Raw genomic sequence first — 12,282 nt, forward strand, 5'->3', positions numbered from 1 at the left:
GAAGTGGGGCGTAGAGCCCGCCCTCGCTTCCGGCAGGGCGGAGTTGGGCTGCTGGTGTGCGGGTCTCCGCGTGTGTGATCACAGTGGCGCGGCCTCCGAAGTAAAAGTGCTGGCGTCCCGGGCTTGGTGAGTGTGGGTAAAGGCAACAAGGGAGGAAACGTCGTGGCTTCCAGGTCTGTTCCAGAACTAAGTCCTCCAGGTCCCTACCATGCACCCGCTTAGAAACCCGCTTTGCTTGACTTGCTCCTTTAGGATCTGTCCCCTGAAGGTAGCTTAATTCTCTTCTTTGCCGCTGGATTGCTGCTTTATTCTTTTGAAACTTCAGTTTCCCCTGGTCTGAAATGAGATTAAGGGTCAAACTCCCAGGAATCTAGACCCCACGGCACTTTCCTATTTTTTTGAAACACATCTATCCGTTCTTGATTACAACTCCTAGGTTCATTTTAGGTCCTCGCCTCTTTCACAGTCTCAAGCCTTTCTAGATTCCTATTTCTAAGTGTCTTTCAGAACCAACCCCACTAATCTTCCGTTCTCGTTTATACCTAGTTCTAGTTCTCATGATTTCTGTTGTGCTGCAATTGAAGCCTTCTACCCGATTACCTTCCTTCAGTCCTCTCTCCTCCAGTCCAGTCTATAGCCTGCAGTCTTTTTTTTTTTTTTTTGGTTACTCTTTTATCTTTTCCTTTACTTAAGGCTCAGACTTGCCAAAGTAAACGTTAATCTATTCACGTCTAATGAGAGCTCTGAAACAGAAAGCCCAAGCTGTCTTTTAGAATTTAACTCCACTTATTACGCTTTTTATCACTTTATGGTCTAGTTGAACAGTTCTCCAAAGGAAGGCAAGAGCAAGCCTTTGAACAGTTTGACAGACATGATGCTGATGCTTATCAAAATAATTTGCTTTTTCTTTTCCCATGCTTTTCCTCACATTCCTTCTGCTTTTCCCTTTCCACCTGTCAAGATTCTATTCATCTTTTAACACATAGCCCAAAAGCTTCTTTTGTTTCCTCTTTTACCAAAGCCTCATTATTTCCTGCTTCTTTGTTGATAGTTTATAAATTGATTTGTATTTTAAATTATTTGCATAATTGTTCTTAAAAGTGTGTCTGTTCAGAGTTCCCTTGTAGCTCATTGGGTTAAGGGCCCATCTTGTCAATGCTGTAGTGTGGGTTCAGTGCCTGGCCTGGGAACTTCCACATACCACAGGTGCAGCCAAAAAAAAAAAAAGGACAAAAAAGTGTGCATATGCTTTGAAGGTGGGGGCTTATATATTTGTTTGTGTATCTGTGAATTAAGCTGATTAGTGATATTTACTACATCGAATCTATAGCTTTTTTTTTTTTTTTTTTGCTTTTTAGAGCCGCACCCGTGGCATATGGAGGGTCCCAGGCTAGGGGTCAAATTGGAGCTATAGCTGCTGGTCTGTGCCACAGCCACTGCAATATGGGATCCGAGCTGCGTCTGCAACCTACACCACAGCTCACGGCAACATCGGATCCTTAACCTACTGAGCAAGGACAGGGATCGAACCTGTATCCTCATCGATACTAGTTGGGTTCATTAACTGCTGTGCCATGACAGGAACTCCAATATAGCACTTTTTACTGGAGGAAAATGTGTGGACTTGTGCTTTTGAAGCAAAGATTTTTAGAAAGATGAATTATGGATTACCTGTTGCCCGGCATCAAACCATCCATTTCTTAAATGCTGTCCTGAATGTTCTCTAGCACATTGGGGCTAGAAAGCTTTATCTCTTGCCCATTGATCATAGTCAAAGCTACATCTCACCAACTATTTGCATTGTTTTTAGGAGAGCCAAACGTGGCAACCATGGAAGAAAGCTTCCCCCGAGGGGGACAAGAAAGATTCGCAAGTCAGAAAAAACTTTACAGCAGTCGGTTGAACAGGACAACTTATTTGATGTAAGTGGTATGCTTTTTGTTAAGACTCACTGAACACTCTCTAATGTCCTTATGGAGAATGAACCTTGTTTGAGAATGTGTGGTTTTCCCAGATTGGTTTCTTTTCTTTTCTTTTTTAGGGCCTCACCTGCGGCATATGGAGGTTCCCAGGCTAGGGGTTCAATTGGAGTTGCAGCTGCCAGTCTATACCTCAGCCACAGCAATACCAGATCCAAGCTGCATCTCCTTAACCCACTGAGCGAAGCCAGGGATCAAACCTGCATCCTCATGGACGCTAGTTGGGTTCTTAACCCACTGAGCCACAACAGAAACTCCAGATTGGTTTCTTTTTGAAGTTCACTTTTATAAATTGAACTTGTTAGGGAGCCCACGCCATCACAAGGCTGTATCGTTTGAAGTGGGGCATTTAGTATTTGAGTTTGCAGTACCATTATTTCTTATTTTTAGGAACTTTGTACCATGAAGATTAAGGATAAAGAGAAAGCAGTTTGATCATTGCATTTTTTTTTTTTTTTTTTGGACTTTTGTCTCGTTAGGGCCACACCCGCAGCATATGGAGGTTCCCAGGCTAGGGGTCTAATCAGAACTATAGCCGTTGGCCCACACCAGAGCCACAGCATCGTGGGATCCGAGCCGCATCTGTGACCTACACCACAGCTCATGGCAACGCCGGATCCTTAACCTACTGATCGAGGCCAGGGATCGAACCCGAAACCTCATGGTTCCTAGTCAGTTTTGTTTCCTGTTTCGCCACGACGGGAACTCAGTCATTGCATTTTTTTTTTGTCTTTTTGCTATTTCTTGGGCCGCTCCTGCGGCATATGGAGGTTCCCAGGCTAGGGGTCTGATCGGAGCTGTAGTCGCCGGCCTACGCCAGAGCCACAGCAACGCAGGATCTGAGCCGCGTCTTCGACCTACACCACAGCTCACAGCAACGCCGGATCGTTAACCCACTGAGCAAGGGCAGGGACCGAACCCGCAACCTCATGGTTCCTAGTCGGATTCTTTAACCACTGCGCCACGACGGGAACTCCTCATTGCATTTTTGAATCAGGTCCTTATGATGTAAAATGATCATAATTTGCGTTAGAATTTGACATCTTCATCTACAGTAGGCTGTAAAATGCTAGAATGATGGAAACTAACTTGCAGTTATATGGTCTTATATCTATTTTATGTAATCTTTCCAGTTGTGCTATGAAGTTGAGATCGCCATTCCATGCTCAGAAACTGAGGCCCAGAGAGCTTACGTAATTTAGCTGAATCCACACAGCTTGTTATGGTGCAGATGGAAATTTAAGTTGGGCCTTCATGATTCCACCTTTTACTTTCATGCACTGTTCCAAATTGTTTCTCATACTGGGGAACCCCGGTGTCCATCCCAGTCAAGGGAGGAAGAACATAGGAGAGAAGAGGCTTTGGAAACAGATTTTGAGAACAGAGCTTAGATTTTGGGTAAAGGGAGAATTAGTGGTAGAAAGGGGAGTTGGGATTGAGGCAGGAGTTAAAAGAACAGTTGGGAGTGTCAGGAGTGAAGGAGTAACACAGCAAGGTGACAGATGGCCTGAAATTGGAGGGAAAGGCAAGGATTACTGCTTTTCGTTCTTTTGGATCTTTTTCCCCCCTTTAGATTTCTACTGAAGAGGAATCCACCAAAAGGAAAAAGAGCCAGAAAGAGCCAGCAACAATAAAAAAGCTGAAAACTGACAAGAGAGAAAGCAGCAAGTTTGTAAGAGAAAAGTTTGAAATTCTTAATGAGGAGGTTAGTCAAAGTTTGGTTTTGTTTTGAACAAACTTCCTGGGTTGCTTAAGTCTGCATATATTCTTCCTTCCCTCTTTCTTTTCTTTATTCCTTCATTGTTTTCATAGGCATACGCTTTGTGTTTCTGGAGATTCTTCTAGCTTTTTTCAGAAATGAGCATATTTCTTTCAGTTATTATTATTATTATTATTACTGTTATTTTGTTTTTAGGGCTGCACCCACAGCATATGGAAGTTCCCAGAGTAGGGGTTGAATTGGAGCTTTGGCTGTTGGCCTCCTCCACAGCCACAGCAATGAGGAATTTGAGCCACATCTGCAGCCTACACAGTTCACGCCAACACCAGATCCTTAACCCACTGAGTGGGGCCAGGGATCAAACCTGCATCCTCATGGATACTAGTTGGGTTTGTAACTGCTGACTTTCTTCCTGTGATATACATTTCACATTTTACTTTTTCTCTTCTAGTCCCTGTGTGAGGGGATGCGGATTTTGGGTTGTGTGAAAGAGGTGAATGAACTGGAGCTGGTGATTAGTCTCCCCAATGGCCTCCAGGGGTGTGTGCAAGTGACTGAAATCTGTGATGCTTACACCAAAAAGTTGAATGAGCAGGTGGCACAAGAAGAACCTCTGCAGGTAAGGGAAACTTGGATGAAATCTGTAACTGGAAGTAAGTAGTACACAAACAGATGTAAAATTACAACTTTGCTAAATGCTTAGAAGGAAAGACACAAGGTACAAGAGAGTTTATAATAAGGACTTTTTTTTTTTAATACGGGGATTTTGACTTAGCTCAGGACATTTGGAAGACTTGGCTGAGGCAGGGGTGCCTGAGCTGAGGTTTGAAGGGTGAGGGTGTGCTAGAGAAGGAAGGAAGGGGGTTCAGGCAGAAAGAACTGAGTGTATAGCAGAAGAAGGCTAGTGTGGCTGGAGTGGAGAGCAGGGGAGAGTGTGTGGGATGGGGCCAGAGGGCTGGGTGGAGAACAGACTAGGCTAAGGATGGTTTTTCTAGAATCTGTGGGAAGCCCTTGAAGTGTTCTTATTGGGGTGGGTGACATGTAGACAGCATAGAGAGTGAATTGATGAGGCATGAGTAGTTTCTTAGAGACCATTTAGGAGGCTGTTGTCGTAGTCTAGGCTCTGAGATTGATGGCAGCTCGTGTTCAGGATTACTGAGGGCTGAGGAGGGAGAGTCAGTGCCTAATTTTGGATTCCATATGGGAGAAGTGTTTGAGTTCTAGTATTCTGTTGAACATGGCTTGACAGTTGGCCAGGCCATCCTGAAACAGGAAACCCTGAAAAGGGACCTGGTTTGGGAGAGATGATCATGATTTGATCTTCTGTTGTGTTGAATTTGAGGTGCAGTTGAGACAACAGTAAATAGGTGCTTCTGGAGCTCTGGGAAGTCTGCGTTAGAAACATGAAGGTATAGATGTGCTTGAAGCTGCGGAGGGGTAAGAAGTTGCTTAGAGGGTGCAGATAGAGGGAGAAGAGACTGCAAGACTGAGCCTGGAGTAATTACTGTATTTTAATTGCCGAAGAAAGAAAAGTTGCTGTCAGAAGAAAACAAGACCAGAGAAGTAGGGGCCAGAGGAAAAAACCATTGAATGAAGTGTCGTGGGAGCCTAGAGGAGATGTTTAAGGAAGGAGGGGGTACCAGTGTTAAATGTTTAGTAAAGGTCACATGAGAAGTTCCTATGTGAAGGGGATTAAGATGGTGGAATAGAAGGACTGGAGCTCAACTTCTCTCCTAAAAACAACAAAATTCACAACTAAAGACTGAGCACTCTTCACCCAAATGGACTGGAAACCTTAAAAAAGATAGCCTACTCCAGAAGAAAAAGAGGAGGACACATCCAGAGGTAGGAGGGGCGATATAAACAACCCCATACCTCCTGGGTGGGAAGCTCCACAGACTGGAAACTAATTGGTTCACAAAGAGAGACTCACCTACAGAAGTGAGAGTTCTGAGCCCCACATCAAACCCTCACGTGCGGGGATACAGCACTGGGAGAGAGCCCCTGGAGCATATGGCATTGAAGGCCAGTGGGGCTTGTGCACAGGAGCTCCATGTGACTGGGGGAAACGGAGACCCCATTCTTAAAAGGTGCACACAGACTTTAATGTGCACTGGGTCCCAGGGCAAAGCAAAGTCTCCATGGGAATCTGCGTCAAACCTGAATGCAGTTCTTGGAGGACATCCTAGGAAAATAGGGGTGAATGTGGCTTGTTGTGAGGGAAGGACTTCGAAGGCAAAGCTCTCAGGAATATTCAGCAGCCCTGCCTTTCTCTGGAGGTGGCCATTTTGGGAAAATCTGGTCCCACCCATCAGTCAGCTGCTGAGAAGCCCCAGGGCAAACAACTACCCAGGTGGGATCACAGCCCCGTCCCTCAGTAAACAGGCTACCTAAAGACCCCTCAGGCACACAGCTGCCTCTATCCCATCCAGAGACTAAGCCCCTCCCATCAGGAAGCCTACAGCAAGCCCCTATACTGACTTCAGCCACAAGGGGGGCAGATATCAGAAGTAAGAGAGGCTACAACTCTGTTATCTCTAAAAAGGTCACCACACCAAAAACCTATAAAAATGAAAAGACAGAGAACTATAACTCAGATGAGGGAGAAAGGAAAAACCCCAGAAAATCAACTAAGCCATGAGGAGACTCTCAGCCTCCAGGAAAATGACTTCAGACTGTTGATGCTGAAGATGATGCAAGACATTGGAAATAAACTGGAGGCAAAGATGGATAACTTACAGGAAACACTGACCAAAGAGATACAAGATATAAAACTTAAACAAGAAGAGATGCAAAATACAATAACTGAAATAAAAAACTCACTAGAAGCAGCTAACAGCAGAATACAGGAGGCAGAAGAACAAATAAGCGAGGTGGAGGACAGATTAGTGGAAATTACGGATGCGGAACAGAAAAGAGAAAAAAGATTGAAAACAAATGAAGAGAGTCTCAGAGAACTCTCGGACAACGTGAAACACACCAACATCCGTGTTATAGGGATGCCAGAAGGAGAAGAGAGAGAGAAGGGGACAGAAGAAATATTCCAAGAGATAATAGCCGAAAACTTCCCTAACATGGGAAAGGAACCACTCACTCAAATCCAGGAAGCGCAACGAGTACCATATGAAACAAACCCAAGGAGGAATACACTGAGACACATATTAATCAAATTGACCAAGATTAAAGACAAAGAGAAAATCTTGAAAGCAGCTAGAGAAAAGAAATAAATAACATATAAGGGAACCCCGATAAGGTTATCGGCAGATTGTTCAGCAGAAACTCTGCAGGCCAGAAAGGAGTGGCCGAATGGATACAAAAACAAGACCCATATGTATGCTGTCTTCAAGAGGCCCACTTCACTTCTAGGAACACATACAAATTGAAAGTGAGAGGATGGAAGAAAATATTTCATGTAAACGGGGATCAAAAGAAAGCTGGAGTAGCAGTACTCATATCAGACAAAATAGACTTTAAAATGAAGAATATTTAAGGGACAAAGAAGGGCGTTACATAATGATTAAAGGATCAATCCAAGAAGATGATATAACAATTTTAAATATCTACGCACCCAACACAGGTTCACCACAATATATAAGGCAACTGCTAACAACCTTAAAAGGAGAAATCGACAATAACACAATCATAGTGGGGGACTTTAACACCCCACTTACAGCAATGGATAGATCAGCCAGACAGAAAATCAATAAGGAAACACAGGCCCTGAGTGAAGCATTAAACCAGATGGCTTAATAGATATTTATCAGACATTTTACATCTGCCTATTGTGTGGAGATGTCTGGAGGCCTTAAGCTGTAATCCAAGACTGCGACATGGCCACAGACCCTTCTTCAGCTTTGTGGGTGAGCAGTTGCTCTCTTCGTCTACCTTTTGGACTCGTTGGAGTCTGAGGGTGAGAAACCACTGAGCCAGGGCCAGGCAGTGAATTCTCAGTTCAGGGGAAGTGTTCGTATCAGGTCTTTTTCATTTGTATTATGCAGGACCTGGTCGGCTTGCCTGAGCTCTTCTCACCTGGGATGCTGGTTAGATGTGTGGTGAGCAGTCTGGGCATCACAAAAAGCGGCAAAAAGGATGTCAAGCTATCTCTGAACCCCAAAAATGTCAACAAAGTGCTGAATCCTGAAGCCCTGAAGCCCGGCATGGTATGTATCTGGGGCCAGGGAAGAGGAGCAGACACTGTGCTGTCTCCCTGTGCTGCATCCAGGGAGCTCTCTGGACTGCCTTTCACTTTCAGCTTACCTTTACACACGGGGGTGGGTCTCTTCCTGGAGGTACGGTCTCCAGGGTACTTGATGGAAATCGAAGACTTGAACCTAATTATATGACCCTGGAGGAGAGCAGGGGAAAGCAAGTCCAAGATTTGTTGGTAGGGAAAATAAATGCCTCCAGGCAAACCTAGCAAAGGTGAGGGGGAGTTGCTTGAAGTGCCTTAGTTTACCTAGACTTTTTCACAAATTAAGTCTTTTTCAAAGGCTGCTGGCATTTGTGGGGAACACTTGAGGGCTGCTCTCTGAGAGCAAGAGCTTGGACACACAGGGCAGTTAGTCTGTCAGCTGTGTTAATGGATGGTCCACTACCAGATCTCCCAGTCCTGTGCAGATTCAGAAGAAATGAATCCTAGCCCAGTACCTCCAAGTCCAGTAGCTATGAAATGTACTCATGCAAACTATACTCAAGAGGAGGGAGACCAGGGGTTCCCTGGTGGAGCATCTGGATACGGATCCAGTGTCGTCACTGTTGTGGTGTGGGTTCAGTCCCTGGCCTGGGAAGTTCTGCATGCTATAGGCATGGCCAAAAAAAAAAAAAAAAAAGAGGGAGATCAATATAATCTTGTAATGTTAGAAGCGGTAGAATTTTTTTGTGCCAGCCACTGAGAGTTTGGTAAAATGGGAAATAAAAGTAAGCCAAGTACAGGAAATTGACAGGTATTTAGAGGCTGCTGTTTGACAGGTGCTGTTTTAGACATTTTCTCTGAAGAAATTTTCATAGCAATCCTATGAGGCCAATAGATAGCCCCTTTGTACATCTGAGAAAATAGACTGTAAAAGTTTTAAGTGACTTAAGTGACCAAGTACCAGGTAGCCAGTAAGTGTCAGGGGCAGATTTTAATGCCAGTTCTCCTGTAAAATGTAAAGGAGGTTGGCAAGAATTTTTTTTTTTTTTTTTTTTGATGTCTTGGTGCTTGGAAAAGACATGATAACTGCTAGAAGGGTAGAGCTGGGTTATTAGTCATGGCACTGGGTGCAGCCTTGCAGGGCCATCTGATTTATCTCTTGGCATAACATGAAAGTCTCTTCCTGTCTTGAAAATCCTCCACGGAGGATAGCCCTCTCTGTCATTCCATTTTTCAACTTCTCACTGTTTGGAAACCATAAATAAGATCCTTCAAGCTCTGGGAGAATTAAAGTTGATGTCTTTCCCTCTTCTGTTCTCTAGTGGGATTGAGGGTTTTTTCTTTTCTTAAAAAACAAATTTTTTTGGTATATAGTTGATATACTATGTTATACAAGTTACAGATGTAGAATAGAGTGAGTCACAATTTTTAAATGTTATACTCTAGTTATAATAAAATATTGGCTATATTCTCTGTGTTGTAGGGATTAAGGTTTAATGTTAAAAGTGGGATGATGCATGGGGTTATGAGGTGGTATGTCGAGACTGATGGTGGGAAGAGTCACGTTTGGTAATTGATGTTTGTTATGTGTCCCGTGACCTTTGACTTTTGAACTTTTGGGAATGCTTTCTCTTCCTCCAGCTTCTCACAGGCACTGTGTCCAGCCTGGAAGACCACGGCTACCTAGTGGACATTGGTGTTAGTGGGGCCAGAGCTTTTCTACCACTGCAAAAAGCCCAGGAGTACATCCGACAGAAGAATAAAGGTGAGAGGGGAGAAGAGGGGCCAGTTCATGGTAGTAAGGTGGTATGCCCGGGGATTATATTTAAATGCCACTTTGCTGAGTAAAATGACAGAGTGGTGACCCTGAAGTCCATTCATTGGGGAAAGAATGGACTTTCACACATATCGTATTAGAGCAACTGGATTTCTGAAGGCTGCAGGCTGTTTGGCTCTGCTTAAATCCACTGTTAATCTTAGATGATAGAAAAGAGAAGGTGTGTGAAGGGTCAGAGATTGTCAGTCTCACTAAGATCTGATGGACCAATTTCACTTTTTCTCACTTAGAAGATTCCACTGAAATTTGGGCCCTCAAGGCCTCTGAAGCAGCACTCTCCTGCCTTGTTGAGGTGGTTTTTTTTTTTTTTTCTATTTTCTTTTTTTAATGGCTATACTTGTGGCATATGGAAGTTCCTAGGCCAGGGATTGAATCTGAGCCACAGCTACAACCTACGCTATAGCCGCCACCATGCCAGATCCTTTAACTCACTGCCCTGGGCTGGGGATTGAACCCACACCTCTGCAGCTACCAAGCTGCTGCAGTCAGGTTCTTAACCCACTGCATCACAGCGGGAACTCTGCTGTTTTCATGTTTTTGTGTGGTAGTTCATTCTAGATCAGTTAGGGTCACTTCACTCTCTCTTGCAAGTAGGCCATGGATCTTTCTGGTATCACCTGAGCCCAAGTTAAAGGTCCTTCTCATAATGGTTATTTTTCCTTTGGGGGCTGGACTTGCAGATGCTAAACTGAAAGTAGGCCAGTACCTGAACTGCATCATTCAAGAAGTGAAAGGCAGCGGAGGAGTTGTTAGTCTGTCTATTGGTAATTCAGAAGTTTCTGCTGCCATTGCTACTGAGGAGCAAAACTGGACCCTCAATAATCTGCTACCAGGACTGGTGGTCAAAGCCCAGGTACAGAAGGTAAGCTGCTCATTGTTCCTACTATTTTCTAAAATAAAAATAATTTTTTTTTTTGGCTCTGCCCACGATCAAACCCACGCCCTATCAGCGACCTGAGCTGCTGCAGTGACAGTGCCCAATCCTTAACTTGCCATGCCACAAGGGAACTCCCAGAATAATTTTTATTCAAGTAGTATATGCACATAACCTAAATTTGTGCTGTCTGATAAGGTAGCCACTGGTTCCCTGTGGCCATTAGTACTTGAAATGTAGCCAGTACCATATGTTGAAATGATGATATTTTGTCTATATTGTGTTAAAAAAAGTATTAAAAAAATTGCACCTGTTTTTCTGTAGTTTTTACAATGTGACTGCTAGGAAACATGCATGTGACTTGTATTTCTCTTGGACAGTGTTTTTTGTTTGTTTTACGTTTTGTGTTTTCTCTCTCTCTCTCTTAATGGCTGCACCTGCAGCATATGGAAGTTCCTGGGCTGGGGTCAGATTGGAGCTGCAGCTGTGGCCTATGCCTCAGTCACGGTAACATTGGATCCAAGCCGCATCTGCAACCTATGCCATAGCCCTGGATCCTCAGCCCACTGAGTGAGGCCAGGGATTGAACTTACATCCTCGTAGAGACAGTTTTGGGTCCTTAACCTGCTGAACCACAGTATAAGCTCCTGGACAGTGTTGATCTAAAAGGTCAAATGGTATTAAAAAGCCTATAATGAAGAACTATCTCATCCCATCTAACCCCTGTCTTTAACTCGTTTAGCTTATCTTTTGAAATTTACCTCCATGTTTCTAAGTAATAAGCTTTGCTGTATCTCATGGTTTATTACTTTTAGGCATTGAGTTTTAGTTCTTATCAGGGGAGATGAAATTTTCGCTTTCTTATTCTTCTCTTCTCCTAATCTTTCACAGGTATATTAAAATTTTGGTTAAATAATTTTTCAGTGTTTAAACTATTATGACTGCATAAATACTATTTACTTGCTGAACTAGGTAATATAATTTGTTTCTTGAACAGCTTTTTTTTTTTTTTTTTTCTGGAGTTGATAATCAGCTTTCTTTTTGTCACTTGCTGAATTCTCTTCCTACCCATCCCTGTTTCTTCAAACATCCTGTTGTAGTTTTTTTTTTCTCTCACTGTTCTCTGTGTTGTCAAACCCTTTAAATGATCTTCATTACTTCTTCCTCCGCCCCCGCTGCCTGGAGCCCCTCTTACTGTCTTTTTACTCTGCTCTGGCTCTGGGCTGGTTGCTCTGTAGGCTCCTGCATAGTTGATATCCAAGGGTTCCTTCTCTGGCATCTTGGATCCTTCCCCAGTCTCCTCTATTGGATAGAACCTTCTTTGGTTCCATATATTCCTCTTTTTTTGATTTACTCATTCATTTTAATGTGTCACAGTCTCCAGATGCATCCTCAAAAAAAGCACATGGGGAGTTCCTGTCGTGGCGAAGTGGAAACGAATCCAACTAGGAACCATGAGGTTGCGGGTTTGATACCTGGCCTCGCTCAGTGAGGATCCTGCGTTGCTGTGAGCTGTGGCATAGGTCACAAACGTGGCTCGGATCTGGCATGGCTGTGGCTCTGGCCTAGGCTGGCGGCAGCAGCTCCAATTAGACCCCTAGCCTGGGAACCTCCATATGCCGCTGGCACAGCCATAAAAGGACAAAAAAAGACAAAAAAAAAAGCACATGGGAGGTTAATTTCTTGACCTAGTGTGTGTCGAAGTCCCCAAGACCACTCCCAGGTTTGATGATCCCTAGT

General features: G+C 43.9%; 1 protein-coding gene across 1 annotated transcript in view; it reads left to right on the forward strand.

The window, feature by feature from the left end:
• PDCD11 (programmed cell death 11) overlaps positions 1–12,282 on the forward strand; it is a 50,032-nt gene that overhangs the window by 824 nt on the left and 36,926 nt on the right. The window contains 8 exon segments of the mRNA XM_047762679.1: positions 85–136; positions 1,811–1,855; positions 1,858–1,922; positions 3,553–3,684; positions 4,151–4,318; positions 7,698–7,859; positions 9,473–9,596; positions 10,349–10,530. Coding sequence (XP_047618635.1) covers positions 85–136; positions 1,811–1,855; positions 1,858–1,922; positions 3,553–3,684; positions 4,151–4,318; positions 7,698–7,859; positions 9,473–9,596; positions 10,349–10,530 — 930 coding nt within the window.

Source organism: Phacochoerus africanus, chromosome 15, assembly GCF_016906955.1.
Source record: "Phacochoerus africanus isolate WHEZ1 chromosome 15, ROS_Pafr_v1, whole genome shotgun sequence".
NCBI classification, from domain to species: domain Eukaryota; kingdom Metazoa; phylum Chordata; class Mammalia; order Artiodactyla; family Suidae; genus Phacochoerus; species Phacochoerus africanus.